General features: G+C 37.3%; 1 protein-coding gene across 2 annotated transcripts in view; it reads right to left on the bottom strand.

The window, feature by feature from the left end:
- The window catches only part of CFAP54 (cilia and flagella associated protein 54), a 317,324-nt gene that overhangs the window by 75,133 nt on the left and 222,191 nt on the right, over nt 1-20,000 (bottom strand). For both annotated transcript variants that reach the window (XM_032874281.1, XM_032874282.1), the window contains 8 exons: nt 19,016-19,095; nt 17,313-17,482; nt 9,494-9,599; nt 7,285-7,432; nt 6,302-6,459; nt 5,958-6,134; nt 5,730-5,856; nt 707-862 (listed from right to left, as the gene is read on the bottom strand). In XM_032874281.1, the coding sequence (XP_032730172.1) occupies nt 707-862; nt 5,730-5,856; nt 5,958-6,134; nt 6,302-6,459; nt 7,285-7,432; nt 9,494-9,599; nt 17,313-17,482; nt 19,016-19,095 (1,122 nt within the window). The remainder of the gene's footprint in view (nt 1-706; nt 863-5,729; nt 5,857-5,957; nt 6,135-6,301; nt 6,460-7,284; nt 7,433-9,493; nt 9,600-17,312; nt 17,483-19,015; nt 19,096-20,000) is intronic.

Below are 20,000 nucleotides of genomic sequence, written 5' to 3'. Positions count from 1 at the left end.
TTAGAAGCTGCTGACTTAGAGAAAGTTACTCAGCCAGACTGTACCTCATTTTCCTCAGCTGTCAGCTAGGATTAGCCATGCCTGTCCTGTAGAGCTATTGTAAGAATTAGCAGTATGAGATGTTAAACATTGACAACTACAGTGCCTTTCATCTAATTGATGATCAACAAATGATAGCAATCATCATCATCACTCTTCTCATGGCCAAAACAGCCACAATAAAATTATATGACCATATTATACAAACATGTATTGTATGTAACTTATAAATATAGCTATTTAATTTAAATGGGTATGTATCTTTTATAGAAATTAACTAAAATGCCTACCTAAGGAATGAAATTATGCATAAAAGATGTCTTCCATTATTTAAGAATTATTTAAGAAACATTATTTGTAGCTAAATGGCTGACGAGGACATTTTTGAGTCAAACATGAAATTTTGCCTGAGGGTCAATTACAATTATAAAAAAAACTAAGAGGCAGTACTTTTTTTTCCCTTTCTTGATATAAACTTAAAATGAGCAGTGTTCTCTTTATCCCAAACTGAGTCTGGCAGGGGTATCAATGTCTTTGCATCACTAAGCCCTGTGTAAAACCTGTATTTTTTTATAGTCACTGACCAGGTTTTCAAGAAATCTATCCCTAATAGGAAAAAAAAAATTCCCTAAACGTTATCGTAGTTCTGACCACAAGTACATCTTACCTTTCTGAAAAAGAATTTCAGCTTCTACCTCACGTTCTTCTGTTGCTGATACCTGACAGAGCTTCAGTGCTACTTCAGAAAGATGAAGGGCAGGGAACCACTTTGAGGGATCCTTCTTTTTACTGGTATAATATACTTGTTTGGCCACTGTATGTCCTATAAGGAATAGGTTGTTCATAATAAGCCTCCAAGATACTCGGACTTTTCTCACCATCAGTTCTGTTAAGAACTCTGCTAGTCTTTGCTTTTTAGCATCTAAGAAATGTTTTCTTAAAATTCAGTACCCAAATATTTCAATGCACTACAACCGTAGTTGTAACTTTTCTTTGGTAAAGATAAAGCAACTTTATCTTTGATAAATTTTGACATTTTCTCATTTTTAAAATGAAGGATAATTTCTCAAGTCTCTTTCAGTTCTTAAAATTTCATTACGTTCTACAAAACAACTGTGTTCCTAAGATGAGGTTGTTAGCAGGGAAACATCTGGAAATTTTATGAAGTTTTATATTGTTCCCAATAAAAATTTGCATATATTAATAGGCAGTAATTTTGTTTCTTTTCAGCTCTATTAGTGGTTGCTCGCTATGCATATTTTGTCACTGCAACTAGATGGCAAAAGCCATGTGAATAAGGGCTTCTTGTGTGGTCCCATCATCACTTAACATAATGAAGGACTGTTGTATTGTTGAAGAGGCATTAGATTTAATCTGTGTACCCTCACAGACAGACAGACAGATAGCTATTTAGCATATATTTTCTGAGTGCTGGATAATATGGAGGCATTGGAAAACAATGAGAAAAGAGAAAAATAAGAGCTCAGGTTTCTTAAGTGCTTCCTACAATCCAGATACCCCTCCAAGGACTTAAGCATTTTCTCATGCAATCCTCCCAACTCTGGCTGGATTTCATTAGTACACTGCCTTTACAGAGGAGAAAGCAGTGGCACAGTGAGGTTTAAGTAATTTGTCCAAATTCATGTGACTAGTAAGTAGCTGGGCTGTAATCAGAACTGAGGCAAGCCTGGCTCCAGGACACACACTCTAAACGATGACAAGAGTCAGACTGTGGAGCTTAGTGTTCAATGGCAAATGAGAATGGCCTGAGTGGCAGTTAAAATACGGTGTGCTCAACTGTGTGGCAGGGAAAGCACAGGACGATGTGGTGGCAGGTTGCAGGGGCCTTCGCCCAGACCCCAGAAAGGCTAGGGAAGGCTTCCCAGAAAATTTGGCCATTGGGGCTGGCCGCTGATGATCACCTTGTCTTTTGGTAATTTTAAAAAAGGAAAATGTTGGGATAAAGAGTAGAAGGCAGTGGGGGAAATACTCATTGAGAGGAAAGTTGAACAGCACAGTGGAGAAATATAAACAGGAAGGTAGTGCAGGACTACAGACTGATATAGCTACTGGGTTCCAGCTGAAGTGCTGGGTCTGAGCTGGTCACCAGCACTACCGTGTCATTTGAGGCCTTGAACAAATCCCAACATGTCTCGGGGTCTTGAGTGTCTTCCTCTGAAAAATGAGGCAACAGAACTAAAAAGATGTAAGAACAAAAAAGATGTAAGGTCTCTTTGGGTTCTGAAATGTTTCAATTCCAAAATGCTATACCCTGTAAAGAGTTTTCAAGAAACCAAGAACTTTTTATAAATTTTTAGTTGAGGAATGAAAGGAAAGATGGTGCAAAAAGTGTATCTCTCCCTCTTTCTCTCGCTCTTTTCCAGGGAGATGTTACAGAGTCCTGACTCTGGACAAGGCAGGTTGGTGGCATGCTGCAAAGAAGATGGAGATGAAGAAACTGAGCCTTGCTTCCAGAGTGCTCCTAGGAGAGCAAGGAGGTCAGCCATGGAGCAGTGAGAATCACTAGTACCTACAATGCTGTTAGAACGAACTAGATGCCCTTCAAACAAGGGTACACACTCATTCATCCCACAATAAGCCAGTGAGATTAGTACTTTTCTGAACCACATTTTATGAGAGAGGAAACTGAAGCCCAGAGGAGTTAAAGTGACCTGCTCAAGGAAAATGGACCAGAAATCTTTCTCCAGAGTCCATGTTCTTCATCCCAACAGTGACCAATTGTGAGTAGATCCCAGGCAAGGATATGCTAACATCATCCGTCCAATACAACTTCATATTTCAACACAGCTCCCATTTTTATGTGTCTCACTTCTTGTTTCAAATTATACTATAGCTTTTTATTAATATAAGACAATAATATCAAGTATCTTCATGTAATTTAAGCAGGTATGTATATATATATATATATATACATATATATATAGGTACTATATATGGAAAAATATACTATATATATAATAAAGTATTAATATATACTAAAAATACTTCTAGATTTGTCTTCTAGATTTTTGTGAAAATTAGGAAGAGACCTGTTACAGAAACTACCAACAGTTTTCTTTCTCTGTTTCCTTAGCTTGATAACACGCTCTCTGAGGGCAGAGATGGCTCCCTCTTATATCCCCACTCCCAAGCATCATTCTTGCAGCTTTTTTCACACCTATTATACAATCAATCAGTAATCCATGTTTTCATTATGGGAAAGCTCAAGGTTTTGTCATTAAGGGGGAAAATGATCTCAAATAACCATGATGTTTATTTTGGGTTTTATAAAAACAATTTCAAAATGACTTTTTCTGTCAGAGGCTTTCACAAAAAAAAAAAACAATTATTTAAGTGGCTATATTCTTGTGATGCAATATATAGGCTCACTATAAAGGAAAACTGTCGAGAAAGCATCAAATCAGATGATTTCATGCTTCATAATATTGAAGTGCTCCTGTTTCCAATAAACATCAACTCTGTGAAAAAGAAGTTGTGAAACTGATGTTGTTTTGACAGAAAATCTGCTTTTGGTTTTGTTTTTTAAGTCTGTATTTAATATAATATAACAGAAAGCAAGCTGTTCTGCCTCAAATGAGTCTAAAAAACGGTGGCACTATTGTCACTGAGTGGTGACACATCTTCAAGATTAGGGAGTCATGAAAGCAGAGAATATATTTGATTTAACACAATCTGTACAATTTAACACAATCTGTATTTTAAGCTCTTGTGGCAATTGAATATACTGATAATATAACAAATCGTGGACTAGAAATGCACAAAAATAGCTCTCCAGTGATCAGATTGCTGGAAGGAATTCTAGAGATCAGCTAGGCCACTCGAATTTCAACAATGTAGAGGTGATGCGATTTACCCAAAATAGCAAAATTCCTATCTGATGATGATGATGAAAAATCTTATAATAATAATGATCAATAATAATGAGGGGAATGTGCAGCAGAAAGGACATTTGGGAGAAGATTCTGGACAGACGATGGTTTGGCCACACCTCTGTTGCCCTCTCTTTTCTGTTCTGGTCCAATCATCAGCCTCTCCTGAACTGAGCAGCCCCTGGTACAGGAGGCAAATGGGCCCCAGGAGGTGAAGGGCAATGTTTTAAAATGCAGGTTTTTTTAATGTTCAGGCGTGATGAGGGGAACAGGCCCAGTGACAACCACCACTGAAAAGACTGTTACACTTCCTAGAGGATGGGGCACACTACACCACATAGAAAAGCAAAAAAGTCAGTCAGGAGGTGGAGGGAGCAAGGGGAAAATGTGGATAAGAACCTTTATTCTGAATTTTGTAGGAGGGGATGATTAGGTTAGGGTAAGCAGGCCAAACAGGTTTAGGATTAATGAGTTTGAATAATTTCAGTGGGCTCTGCTAGGAGTCTGTTACCTGTCCCCAGGGTGATTAGGGCAGAAAAATAGTGGCTCAGCATGTCAGAACCCAGAAAGGACAATAAGGGCGTCCAAAAAAGGTTCAGAGGATGGGTTCTGGAACAGTTCGCATGTAAAAGGCATGCTTAGAGGATAGCGGTTTGCTAATTTCTAGGAAACCGCTAGCCTTGGGAAGTCCCTCCCTGATCAGCATAGCCCTATATGTCAAAGCATCAGAAATACAGAAATGAAAGAGGCATGATTAATATAGGGTTAGAACACAGAGATTTTCTGCCCTCTTCAGCTGGGCAAAAGCTGGGGAGGTAGAGGGAGGCAAGCCTTGAGTCAAAGCCCAGAGACTGTGTCCTAGAGAAAGACTGAAACGATCTGTCAGCTCCTGAGAAGGACAGCTCCAGATGGCTCCACCTTGGTTCCCAAGAGCTGTATGCCTCTGGTTTCCTGCTCCAACAACTCCCATGAGGTCCACTTGCGGTTGGTTCCAGGCTACCCTATAATCTAGTCTTCAGCCAGCAGCCAGGGTAATCTGAAACATAAACCATCCCAGCTCACCTCCTCCCATGAGGTGGTCCCTAGTCCACTCTGATCAGGCTGTATTGGTCTCCCACAGTTCTAGAATAGGTCACGCTCATCCGAATCTCAGAACCTACCACTCAAGGCTCTCTCTGCCTCCACCGTGCAGAACTAGTCACTTGCAATTTAAGGTTTAGGGTTAAATACCACTTCCCCAGAGAGCTCTTCCCCAGTGACTCTATCTAAATAGGCCCCCCTCCCTTCATTATTCTTTATCAGCAGAATTCATCCACATCTTTCATAAAACTGACAATTTATAATTACATACCTATATATAATTCATTACTATATATAAGCCTTCTTTATCCTCACTGATTTTCTGTCTCGTAGTTATCAAATAAACATTTTATCTTATACAATATTTATCTTATTAAATTTTATAAATGTTTATAAAATTCTAAAAACATTTCATAAATGTTAAAAGTTTTCATACAATATTTATAATATAATATGCCCTTCTCCATATGGTATGTTTACTTGCTTATTTCTGTCTCCCACACTAAGACCAGGGACTATATCCTTTTAATCTCCAGTAACTTCCTAGGACCCCACACAGAGTCTGGCACATGGTAAATAATCAAAAACTATTTGTTAAAATAAATGAAGCCTGGTATTCATAAATATTATCCCATTTGAAGGTACTCCTCTGACAACCTGCCTGAAAATAAAAACTTTTCATCAGTGACTTGAGTGTAATATGTGTTTAAATGTTCTTACCAATTCTCATTTTGGTTTTGGCCAATAACATGACATGAGGAAGATAGATATTTTTCAAAGGCTGTAATGGACTTGCATAGTCAGTGTTTGATAAAGGAAATTCAATTGTTTCTCCAAAAGTCAGCATCTGTAAAAGGAACACTGTAGTTAGTAACTAGCTAATGTGGTTTAGAATAAGAAGACACAGAAATAAGTTTCTAGGTCTTGAGGATACAAAAGCATGCTCACCTGTTCAATAAGAATGTTGTGAGACTGAATCAACAAATGTAGTTTTTCTGTTTTTAAAGAAGTTTCCTTGAATTTCTCAGCTTTTGTTAAGTCATCCAATAAAAGCATGCTTCTCACCAGGGTTAAATGAGATCGAGGAGAAATAAATTCACTTTCTTCTAGCAAATGTATTATCGCCTATTAAAATAAAATTATTCCTTTTGATAGTCCCATTTCCAATTCACTGAAACAAGAGCTGGCCAAACTGTTATGCATTCAGCACCTAAGGGAATTTAAAATTCTCTCCTTTTGCTCTAATCAGAATCATTAGGTAACTATCGATGTGAAAGAGGTTTCTTTCCTACCTGAAGCTTGGTTATGATGTCTGTCTTTAGATGCTTTTCTTGTAGGCCAATGATTACAGCTTGCATCAAGAACTCAGCCTGTAGCTCCCTGTCGCCTGCACTTTTTGCCTCCTCACACACTTCATTGATGAGGCTGACGTAATCTATCATATCGTTTTCTAAAGTAAATAAATGCAGTTATCTAAAATACCCTAGGAAAGCAAATTTACATATGCATAACACCCCCAATATCCATCCATCACAGGAATATTGTATAATATAGAAGAATAGGAAGATATAAAGTTGGAAAACAGACTCTACACAAAACATGAAAAATAAATGTGTTGCAATTTGGGAAAAAGTACTTTAGGGTAACGCAGTGCTGCAAAAGTAATGATGCTACATGAAAAAAAAATTAATGTGGAAGATGGACAGAGATGGGTGGACAGGTAGATTTCCAAATAGAGAATTATTAATCGCTGTAAGAACTAACATGTGTATGTGCCAGGCTATCATCTAAAACTTTATAAATTTAACCCAATTAAGACTGCCAATAACCCTAAGAAGTAGGTAAAATTATTTCCATTTTTGCCAAGGAGGAAACTGAGGCATAGGGGGATTAAGGGACTTGGCCAAGATCACACAGGGAGAAAGTGGTGGACCAAACATTTGAACCCAGATCAAGTACCTGGAGCCAAAGTCTGTGCTCAGGAACCCTACGCTATGCTGCCTCCCTCAATGACAAGAAGAACTGCATGTCAGCATTTTGAAATCGCCTCACCTGCTCTCCATACATCAGAAACATATATGCCACACATCAGTGATTCAAGGGACTACAGACATGATTATTCTTGGTTAATGACATCAATTTTTTATTCTGGAAACAGATCAAGCTATAAAAGTTAGAAAATGTTAGTAATAAAATGGATCTCAATAAAACCTCCATTACCTGAGTAAAATTAATTTTTATGAAAACTTGGACTAAGAAAATAGGATATTTGTACCTGTCACGATTCCAATGCCATGAATCTGTGCAACAAAAGCAGTCACCAGTGCTAAGCGGCACCTCAACCAGAGATGAATGTTGAAATATTCTCGAGAATTTAGGGAAACGGGATCTAAAAATTCATTCTCATCTTTATTTTCAGTAGCCTAAACAACATGAAAATGATGGTTATCTTGCCATTTAATAATGTTAAAGGTCTAGCCTCATGCTAAATGTAAGTTAAGAGAAACATCTGATATCATTTAATACTATTAAATTTTTAATTTTGGAAATCTGTCTTGCACATTCTGTAACATAAGAAGTGTATACACAAAATTTAAAAAACCATTCACAATCCCACCATCCTCTATTAACATTTGGCACACCGATTTTCAACTTTTCTTTTTCTTTCTATACCCATTATAGAAAATAGTTTTGCGCTCTGAATTTTTCATTGCAAATTATATTACCAGTGGTGTCTATGTCTTCAAAAATTTTATAAACATTATCTTAATGGTTGAAAAATAATAAATAACAGTGGCTAATATTTATGGAATACGTATTATGTTCCAGGCACTATGCCAAATACTTTATACACATTATCTTATTTGATTCTCCCAAAAAGCCAAAGAGGAGTTATTCTTACTTCTGTTTTACAGATGTGAGAATGGAGACCTAGGAAATTAAATATTTGCTTTAACTCCATTACGTTTTGGCAGAAGTGGGATTCAAACTTGTGTCCTTCTGAACTTAGAGCCCCCACATCTTAATTCATTGCTGTATGTTGCTCATGTTCCAAACATGTATTATAAATGATTTCCCATCTTCATTACTGTACTTTACAAAGGAGTGACCAATGTCCAAAGTGTCTGAGAGGGAATGACAAAGGGAGGTTTTCCCAAGTTGGGGTAGGGGATCAATTTTAGATATTTAGAAGCTTTAAAATCATCTAGAACAATGCCCATTTGTTCTAGGAAGTTCCCGCTATGCACCTCTGAGAGCTCCAACCAATTGGCAACACCTAATAATCAAGGAGCAGCCATCAGGACTTGGAGACTGGAATGTGGGGAGACAGGTAGGAAGCACAGAAGAGGAGGGTGAGCCACACTGCAGAGTAAGAAGTGAACAGAAGCCTCAAGGATGGACAGTGACTAGAAATGGACACACCAAGTACTCCAGGAATCAAGGATTTAGATTAGCAATTCAGGACAAAACGCCTATCCACATACCTTAATCTCTCGGTGCCTAAAGTTCCTGTGACTACTGCAGAGCCATGTCACACTTAATCTGAATCAGGATTTCCAGCCTCAGTGCTATGGGTAGCCCTGGAGGACTGTCCTGGGCATTGTATGTTTAGTAACATCCCTGACCTCCACACACTAGATGGCAGGAGCATTCTCTCTACTTGCAACAACTGAAATGTCTCCAGATGTTGCCTAATAACCCCTGGGAGGCAAAATAGCCTCCAACTAGCAACCATGCCTCTAAGTCAATTTTTGAATTAGCTTGCTTTTTAGCATTTTTATTGCTTTTAATATAGTAAGAAATGAGTTTCTATTTAGGATAATTAGTTTTGCTTATTTGTAATGACACTAGATATTAGCAATTTTATTAGTAAAGCTTAAAATAATGAGCAAGGATTCTTTGTGATGAATCTTTATGTTTTAATCCTAAACAACCCTTTATTATTAAATTACTTGGTCTTATCAAAGTCCAATAAAATGTCAAAGAATTCGTGACACCAGTTGTCAAACAGACTTCAGGGCTTAAATGTGGAAAAATCTACCTAGAGAAATCCAAGGTAGGAAATAATGCAGGTGTCATACTGGTGATACCAAAGTAATAAATTCAAAAGTGAAATGAAGAGCCAAATAAAGTGAAACAACTTTATTTGCTAAACAAATCAGATCTAGAATACTGGAGTGATCTAGAATAGTGGAGGACCTTAGTGATTATTACATCCAAATTCCATCAGTTCCCAAAGAGATTTAAATGAAAAATTAAATTTTTAATTAAAAAAATTTTAAAGTTTAAGGGACTTGCCTAAGTACACCACTAAATGAAGAGCATAAATGGGGCTACAACACTTACCTTTTTACTCTGAACTCATTGTTTTTTCTACTTTACCCCTTTATTTCATCCACATAATCAGACAATTTCCTGTCTGATTCCATGTCAACAGTTATTATATAGTAAGTACTGTAGAGAAACATTAAATTCATACATACAGAAGCTCTTGGAGAGATGGAATTCTCTGTGTCATCCTGTACTCCCTTCTTTTTAAAAAGTTTTGAATCCTGGAGAAGTCTAAGCGTAGAAAATACTATTGCAGCACTAAAGTAGAGAATATATTTTAAATCTTATTAGTACTGACAATCTCACTAATAAAATGAACACATATACATTTCATATGTATCATAGTGTGGTTCTCCACCTTTCAAGGTTATAGAACTTTGTTATTTAAAGCTATACACTTGGAAACTCTTACACTAAATTATTGCTTAATCGGCATCTAGAAGTACCAAAGGCAAATGTACTAAACAAAGAAAACAGAACCTTGGAGATGGGAATTCTTCTGACTTCCTGTTGCACCATACATAAAAGTTTGTCTGCACTTTAAACCAATTTATAACTGATGTCGCACTTCTTCAAAATATCTTAATAATATATATTCCGAGTTCTTTTAAAAATCTATTCCAAAATGAAACCAAAACGCGGAACAATCCATATACCTGAAGATGCTCTGTAGCAATATTTTATAACATGGAAAGACTGAGCAAAAGCCAAATGGACAATATACCTATCTACCTAAGTCCCCACTTGGATAGTTAATAGACAAGTACATTTAACAGGTGTTAAGAGTTGAACTGAGTCCTCTCCAAAAAAAAAAAAAAGAAAGAAAAGGAGGAACAGGGGTGCCTGGGTAGCTCAGTTGGTTAAGTGTCTGACTCTTGATTTTGACTCAGGTCATAAACCCAGGGACTAAAGACTGAGCCCCATGCTGAGCTCTGTGCTCAGTGGGAAGTCTGCCTGAGATTCATTCTCTCCCTCTACCTGTGCCCCTTCCCCCATTCAGATGCATTATTTCTCTCTTTATCGCTCCCAAATAAACAATGAAATAAAACCTAAAAAAAAAAAAAAAAAGGTATGTTGATGTCCTAACCCTCAGGACCCCAAAATGGTGGTAATCTGAAATAATCAAGTTCAAATGAGGTCATTAGGGTGGACACTATTCCAATATGACTGCTGTTTGTATAATAAGGGAAAACTTGAACAGAGAGACAGATATACACAAAGGAAAGGTGACATAAAAACACACAGGGAAAAGACAGTCACATGACTGGAGTGGTGCCTTTACAAGCCAAGGAATGCAAAGGATTATGGGCAAATACCGGAAGGTACAAGAAGCAAGGAAAGCTTCTCCTCTAGAGCCTTCAGACAGAACCTGGCCCTGCTGACACTGTGATCTTGGAGCACTGATTTCAGGATCATGAGACAGTAAAATTCCGTTGTTCAAAGCCACCCAGTTTTTGGTGCTTTGTTATGGTAGCCCTAGGAAACTGACAGAATAGGTTAAAAGCAGGTCCTCTGGCTTTTGCCTCCTACACCAAACCTGCCCCTTTTCCTTGTCTTCCATCCCAGAGGCAGAGTCCAGAATCACCACTTCTCCCTCACTGATTCATGCTCTATGTTCAATCCATCAACAAGTTCTGTCAGCTTGACCTTCAACATATGGGTACCAGCCAGCAGCTCCTCCCCTCCTTCAGTGCTAGCACCTTCATCCAAGCTACCATCATTGCCAGGCTGCACGAATGGGAGCTTCCTGACCAGCCTCCTGCTCTGGTTCTTGTTCCTGTGGTCCTTTCTCCACACAGTGGCCACAACGACCTCATGAAGAGGTAAATCAGATCCTACCACCTCCCTCCATATATGTTCCAGAGGCCTCCCATGTCCCTGGACTGTGGTCCTATGGGTCAGTTACAAAGTTTTCTGGCCAAGTATATGATCAGCTTCATACGTGTCCACGGATGCTTGTGAGAAGGTACAGTGTTCGTAGGTTCCCAGAGTGTGTACATATGCTCAACTTTTAAATTACATTTTTAAACCCTCTTCTATTTTGTCTACATTTTGTATTAAAAGCTGAAAACACTATGCTAACACACATACTCTGTCCACAGAGATTTTCTTTTTTTTTTCTTTCTACAATCCTTTAAAAAAACAATAACTGGCATTTACTGAGTGTTTACGACCTGTCAGTTACTGTGTTAAGTGCTTTGTGTGAATTAATTTACAGAATCTGCACCACAAACCTACAAGGTAGATACTAGTGTCATCATTACTTGATAATCAGATCAGGAAATGGAGACAGAAATGTTAAGTGACTTGCCTAAGGTGACACAGCTAGAAAGAAGAGGCAGGATTAGAACCCAGGCAACTGGCCCCTGAGCCTGTACACTTCACTGTTGCTGACAGCATGGCCTCTGTCTTTCCACAGGTCTAACAATTTTGGTTTTGTTTTGGTATAGTGTTACTTGGTGCCATGTTTATGGTGGCTTCATAGTAATTGTTGACTACATCTTTTATCAACACAAAGGACCTCTCTGTCCCCTTGACTGCCTTTTGCTTGGCATTCTACTTTGCAGACTTCATGAAATGGAATCATTCTAAAGATTAAATGAGGTATTTACTTTGCCACTTGTTCTCCTATGGGCAAAGAACAAATCTAAGGGTTGCAGATATAGTCACTGCCCTCACGGAGTTGACCTAAAGAATGGGGTGTGCTTAGAACATAGGAATGTTTAGCAGCTAGATGATGCTCAGGGCACACTAGCAGTTCTCATTTTGTGTATTGAGTAGGCCAGGGCTTATGGAGGGAACCAAGCTGATTTTTTTCTATGTTATTAACTAGAATATAAAGCTTCCTGCAATTATTGAATTTTAAATTCCCAAGATTCTGCGGAGTCATTAAAATGGTTTAGATATTTTTAGAATGTTTTCTAAGGTATGATTTGTGATTATATAACCTTACTGGTTTTTATTTAAATAAAACTAAACAAACAGCAAGAAAACAACAAAAGATGTAACATGAATTGAGTACGTATATGGGAATGCAATTTCGTCTCCCTGACACCCTTCCCCGCTACTCAAATGTACACACTGGTTTCGAAGGCCTTCTGTTTCCTGTGCAGCTTCAGAGGCTAGCACAGGAAGGATCCAAGAGGGCCCGGGAAGAAGGATGTGGTGCCCACCCCATCCTTCTGGTTCTGAAGGCTAAATTCTGACTTTAAGAGAAATGAGGTATGAGGTTTGGAATCTTGCTAACCCAAAAACTTAATGAATAAAATATAAACATGCTAGTATGTCCTAATCCTCCTGGTGCCACATAGGTGCACAATGGAAAATTTCTAGTTTCTGCTCTCCACCAGAGGGACAGAAAGTGTAGGAGGATTACTCACTATAAACACTTTAGAATCCCCAAGGAAGGAGGTTTCATTCTGACACAAAATTAAAAGGCTCAAATGTTATCCCATTTAGACAATAAATTAAATATAAAGGAGAACAGAAAGGAACTTATTAAAAAAAAAAAGATAGGACTCTGAGAGGCATCCCTAAAATAAGTAGAAATACAGTTGGAATAACTTTGATCCCATTTATTTCTTATTAACATTCATGACAAAAATGGTCAGTTTGTTCTCATAAAATCCATGCAGCTCACTCTACCTGTCACCCTAGGGAATGTGCCTTTCAATTTCCTTGACACATAATTTTATTAGAAGTATCATAAAATGTCAAGCTAACCATCATTTGGGAAAGGGACTGTCCAACACTCTCAGCAGTGCCCAAACAGAAGCTCGTGGGGGGTAAAGTTCACATAAGAAAAACTCATTCATCTTAACAGTAGGCTTCCCCAAATGACAACTCCACTGCAAAAAGGCAATAACATCAAAGTTTTTGCAGGTTTTGTCCCAAGGGCCAGGTTCATGTATTTAAAATAGGAGCGATTCTGATATACTTGCACATTATTTGCATATGTCTATCTGGTTTTCAAATTAAAGCTCTATAATGACATTCCTTTCTGTGGCCATTTTGTGATTTTTAGTTTCTTGTTTCCTTGTTTCCTTCTTCCTTCACTCATGTCTTCCATGGGTGTAAGACATGTGGAGGGCTGGGGAAAGAAGGAAGATAAACAAAAAGAAATATTTTCTAGGGCTGCTGTTGCTCTCTAAAATAGTTTGAAGAAAAGAGTTCTATATTCTTCTATAGGAAATCATATAGTCATATATTTTATATATAGAGAGAAAGACATTGTATTTACATGTATATACACAAAGCATATATTTTCTATTAAGAAATCACCTAGTGGAGAAGAGTAAATGAAACAAGATGGGATCGGGAGGGAGACAAACCATAAGTGATTCTTAATCTCACAAAACAAACTGAGGGTTGATGGGGGGAGGGGGACTGGAGAGGTGGGGTTATGGACATTGGGGAGGGTATGTGCTATGGTGAGTGCTATGAAGTGTGTAAACCTGGCGATTCACAGACCTGTACCCCTGGGGATAAAAATATATGTTTATAAAAAATAAAAATAAATAAAAAATAAGGAAATCACCTAGTAAAATTCCTTCTCTTCAAACTTCAAAAGGGAAAATGGTACATTATTATGCTAAGCCCATTTACCATCAATCAACTACCACTGTATTCTTAAAGATAGCTGCAAATATAATACTTTAAATCAGTGGTCTCAAGCTTTTTTTATCTCAGCACTCATTTATACCCTTAGAAATTATTGAGAATCCCCAGAGTTCCATCAATATTTACCACATTAGAACTTTAACTGTTACTATTAATTAATTTTAAAATAAAAATAAACCCATTAATGGTCATATCATAATGTATTTTTATGAAAACATCTATATTTCCCAAAAACAACAAAGATAGAAGAATGCCATTATTTTGCATTTTTGCAAATCTCTTTAATGTCTGGCTAAATAAGAGAAAATCTACTTAATAGAAGACTTTCATATCTACTTCTACAGTCTGTTGTGACATATTGTTTTGACTGACGTATATGAAGAAGGCTAGGCCTCACAGAGATAGCTGTTAGAAATATGAAGAGTATTTTCATATCTTTTTAAAATAATTGTGAATATTTTTGATACTATACCAAAATGTGACAAGTGATAGTTTTTTTTTTTTTTTAAGATTTTATTTATTTATTTGACAGACAGATCACAAGTAGGCAGAGAAGCAGGCAGAGAGAGAGGGAAGCAGGCTCCCCACTGAGCAGAGAGCCCGATGTGGGGCTCCATCTCAGGACCCCGGTATCATGACCTGAGCTGAAGGCAGAGGCTTTAACCCACTGAGCCACCCAGGCACCCAAAGTGATAGTTTTTTAAAAGCTTCTTACAATGTGAAAGTTAATAGCACATGCTGATGAAATTTCCTCCTCTCTTACATTACAACCTATTGGTCTACCTTGTTAACCAGGATTTTGGAACATTATCCACTGGTGATTTGTAAAGTATTATAACTCCCTGAGTTACCCAAATCCTCTTAATGTTGAAACATTTCTTTATACAATTTTAAAAAGTGATGCTTGTTAATATTAATTACCACCAATCTCATCAGAAAAATATAAGCATTAGAAAACTGTCAAGCTCATGGTGACAAATAGAAATTTTCCAAAATTCTCATTTCCCTATTCAGATTTTATCATTAGCAACAAATAGTATTTGTTGTTTTCCTAGAAGTGCCATGTTCATTTTGCTCATTTTCAATAAAATGCCTGTCAAACACCCAAGTCTGAAAAACCAGTTTGTCAGCTGCTTTTTCAAATAAAAACGGTGTTCCATGAAACAAACTGCTTGTTCAGCTCTCATTTCAGTCACGTATGTCTTCTTCCCCAACACAACTACCAGACTTTGATATGCAGCAAAGATGCTTGAGGTGTATTTCCCATTTAATATTTCCACAGAATATTAAAAATAAATTTAAGGATAGGAATTTATAAATGTAACAGATTCTATTGGTTCATCTAAGGCATTCTTAAGGGAAACAAGGCTTTTTTTTTTTTTCTTTTTCTCTTTCTTTAAAGTAGGTTCTAAGCCCAGTGTGGAGCTCAGTGCACGGCTTGAACTCACAACCCTGAGATCAAGACCTAAGGTGAGACCAAGAGTTAGACACTTAAATGACTGAGCCACCCAGATGCTCTGGCTTTTTTTTTTTTTTTTTTTTTTAAATTGCAAGTGTGGGGCAGTAAAGGATTCAATGACAACTAGAATGGTTTGGTGCCACTACTGTGATTCACAGTGGGATGCCAGAAGTTTTACTACTGTTGCTCTTGCAGCATCAGTGCAAATAACAAAACAATGAAGACGGTGAATGACATCTTAGTTTTGTTATAAAATAGTTCTGACTTTACAGTTCCCCTGAAAGGGTCTTGGAGACACCCCTAGAAATCTGCAGACCACATTTTGAGAGTCACTGCTCCGAAATGGACTATATGGATTTTCATCCCTGTTCAGAAACTACAAAAATTTATAAATGTCCAAAAATCTATACTGCTCTAGCATGAAATCAAATTTAGATGTGGTTAATCATGGGATGGACTTCAGTCAAGGTTCACACTGATGAGATGGTTGTATGTTTCTAATCAGAGCAAAGTGAGATTTCTGCTGAATTGATTTTCCCTTTGCAAAAGCTACAGGCAGTCTTCTCCTTTTTCTCACAAAGAAAGCAGCTGGATTTTCTTATCTGCCTGCTCAGATGTGGGGCAGAAAGGGGAGTGGTGGGGCTTAAAATCTCTCAGCCATTGAACATCAAATTGGAGTCATACCCTATATTATAACCACACAATACTAAAATGATGGCTCCTCTTTCTCCCCCATCTCTACTCCTCACATCTCCCTATCATGTATCATTTTTGACCACACTATGTAATTTACTTACTTATTAAGTTCACAGTTTACTGTCAACCTTTATTACCTCTTAAAAACTCCATGAGAGCATGATTGTTTTCAATATTGTTAAATATTTTTCTATATAGTATCTATCCAGTATTGGGATATTGATATATCTCAAGAACTTAGAATAGTGGCTAGCATATTGTAGGTCCCCAAAATTATTTTTTTGAATGAACTAATGAATGGTAAGATAATAAACTTGTGCATTATTCAAAGAATCATTACTGAAATGTCAGAGGGCCTCATGACAGAGGTATTTACTGCAAATGATATGAGAAGTTCTTGAAAATATAGGTCTATACATTTTTTTTATTATCCCACTTAATTGTTTATATATCTTTCATCATTTGGATAGAGGAACTATATTCTATTCATTGTTATATCCTCGGTGTCTAGATCAGAGCCTAACAATGAAGTAGTTAATGGATACTTATTGGGTAAATGAATGAATCAATGAACAAGTCAAATGAAAGTTCTGACACTAACAATTGCATAACATTTAAATATCATCCACCCAAAACTGTTTCTTAAATGGTTCAGCAAAATATAGTTCAGAAAATGTTACTTTCTAATAATAGAGCTTGTTTTTAATATTAACTATACTGGAGTTAAAATTTAAAAATAAAAAATAAATATATAAATAAATAAAATTTAAAAGCAAAGCTCTGTTAGTTTGTTCATTCTCTATATAAAACATCCTAGCTGTATGCTTTAATAAAGCAATCATTTTGTTTAGAATTGTCATTTTTTTTTAATTTGACAGATCACAAGTAGGCAGAGAGGCAGGCAGAGAGAGACAGGAGGAGGAGGCAGGCTCCCTGCTGAGCAGAGAGCCCGATGCGGCACTCGATCCCAGGACCCTGAGATCATGACCTGAGCCGAAGGCAGAGGCCTTAACCACTGAGCCACCCAGGTGCCCCAGAACTGTCATTTTAAGGGTAATACTATATGAAAGCTTCCCTGAAAAATAAAACACAAGTAAGCGCTATTAATATGGAATTTATAAAATGCACATAAAATAAGGTATATTTGACAAATTAGGGTGAGGAAGAAATTCTCTTCTGTGCCTGAAAAGACTCACCTGTATGCTGCCCTATGTCTCTGCAGGGCAATTGCAGCCAGCTGAAGCCTGGCCTCCACCACAATCTCCAACTCACCAGCAGAACACTGAGAAAGGTTCTTATGGTCTGGAGGCTCCACCTCTGACACAAGGAGGTTTAGCCTGTCCTCAGCTTCTGACAGTAAAATTAACTAAAGAAAGAGCATCACATAATCATGTAAGTTCAGAAACAATACAAGTAATATCACATTCTTATTCAGCCAGGTGTTTTTCACGTACTGAGAAAAGCAACAATAAATGGAAGACCAGATAGGAAGTCTGAACACAATTATCAGAGAAGAGTGCTCAGCAAACAGGAAAAAGGCAACAGGAAATGAAAAGGAGAGTAATGGCAAGAGTAAGCATGTGTAACAGTTACCCTTTATTGTATGTACAGCCAATGATCATTACTCATAGCACTGGAACTCATCTATAAAGTGGCTTCAAATACTGAATTAGCAAATACTGAAGTATTGCTCCAACAGGAAATACAGTGATAGGTTCCTGTGGGCCTTGGGTCACAACATTTTTGCCAAAGGATCCACACATTACTTTGTTTAATGTGTGTTTATATTTAAGGACACATTATTTAGTATATACGGTAAATTCGCTACCCTTGAACTCATAGCTAATGGCTATAAAACTCATGCTTGACCGAAGCTTATGGAACACATTTATTTTCTCCATAAAGCACATCACAGCCTTCTTACATTTAGGAATACTAAACAGCATTTCAGCTCTATAATTAGAGGCCATTTCAAATAATGAAATCACCAATGAAAAGCATAAAAATGAAAAAAAAATGTGACAATAAATAGACCATGGAAAGGACCCTTGTTTACAGTATGAGGGTAGAAATAAAAAGAGCATTTCTTGTCCAACTCAGCTGGGAATTTAGGCAACTTAAATTTTTCTGTGCTCTGTGATGTTCACAAATGAGCCATGAGTATCAATTTTGGAGTTATAGTAAATTTTAGCAGATAGGCAAATTAGAAAATACTGAATCTGTGAATAATGAGGATTGACTGTATTTCAAGTTAAACTATGGTCACCTAACTGGTAATCTGAAGATAATGAGATTTTACAATAGACAATCAATAGTAAATAGCAACTTAGTATGGCAGAGAAAGGGACCAGCCAATCTTTCAAGAAACAGGTCTCTAAAAACTTGTTTGTACAGAGCAGTAAATATTATATAAGTAATAGGGCAGCTTAGTATAATGGTTAAGAACACCATCTGTATTTTATTAGTTGCATTGCATTAGTGAATTTTTTTCTAAGCCTCGATTTTTTCATGGTTCAGCACAACATAGCTCAAAATGATTAATGCCTACCTCACAGAGTTGTAAAAATTAATCATGCAAAGTGCCTGTCATGTTGTAAGCAGGGAATAAATGGTAACTGTTTGTGGTGCTGTTGTCATAACTATTAACATTAGGAAATGTGAAACAGGGCATGGAGTACTCCACAGTGCTTTAATCAGGCTGCAGAGTTGAAGTCTGACAACCTCTGGGCATCTTATTTTCTCATGAGGAGTACACTCCATCTCTGGCTTCAATCCATGCTTATGCAAGAAAAGCTACTTGGTCTCCCAAGAGCAAACACAACCCTGAGACTGTGCAGGGCTTAATAGTGGACGTTTTGGTAGCCAATTTAGTATAATTTGAAAAAATTTCCAAACTTACCTTCACTGTCTTAAAAGTGAAGTCATCTTTCACTTTTGCAAGCTGACCAAGTGAACTTCCATCATCCTTTAAACTTTGCTCTATAAGGCACAAAATTTTGGAAGAACTAAGGATATCTTGGTTAGCTTATATATTAATTCTAGTTTATCAAATTCATCATTGGTTGGGACACCATCCATAAATTTCATATTTTAAAAAACCCACAATGATAATTAGAAACACTATTCTATCAAATGGTCCCTAAATATCACATATTCAAAGACTAAGAATGACTTTTACAACAAATCGGACAATTCTGAAAGGATCTTTAGGATGCTTGGTGATGTTCTTTAAATTATTGGCTACTGAAACAGAGTAGTAGTTCCTCCCCTGAGATCACAGGACCCCTTCAAGTCCCCAGAGTATTTTGGTTCTTCCAGATATTTATAACATTTTAGTAAGATCTTGGAAATGTCAGTTTTACTGATTTGCATAAGCACCTCATATTAAGAGCAGAGAGTGAGACTATTTGGAATAGCACAATCCACAATTCCCAAGGATCTCAAAATACCCACCCGTGATCTGAAGATTGTCCTTATTCTGAGCCAGGGAGAGCTGAGATAATTTAAATCACAGACTCTGCCTTCTTTAGTAAACCTGACTTCTAGACTACAGAAGAGAGAGAGAGAGTAAAAAAACCACAACTGGGAATTACTGCAAAAAATACCCATCTAAAGAGACTAACTTTGTCAAGGGGGAAGAGGAAGTCTAAAATAACATGGAATTGAACACCCTTTCCTTCCCCTTTTCTTCCAACTCCTACCTATATGACTCTTCTCCTAAATTAGGGGGCTCTGGAGGGAGAGGTCAGCTGAGTATGAAAGAAGGCTTAAGAATAGGGAAAGGCCCAGCAGAAAGATCTGGGGCTCGTTTTTTTCCCCTAAGGGAGAAACTAAGGGAGACACAGAAAACGATAAAAATAAATGCCTGGACACTGGTATGGAAG

Source organism: Lontra canadensis, unplaced genomic scaffold (genome assembly GCF_010015895.1).
Source record: "Lontra canadensis isolate GAN:19392208 unplaced genomic scaffold, GSC_riverotter_1.0 scaffold52, whole genome shotgun sequence".
Lineage (NCBI taxonomy): Eukaryota > Metazoa > Chordata > Mammalia > Carnivora > Mustelidae > Lontra > Lontra canadensis.
This window is presented reverse-complemented; position numbering and strand designations above follow the sequence as displayed.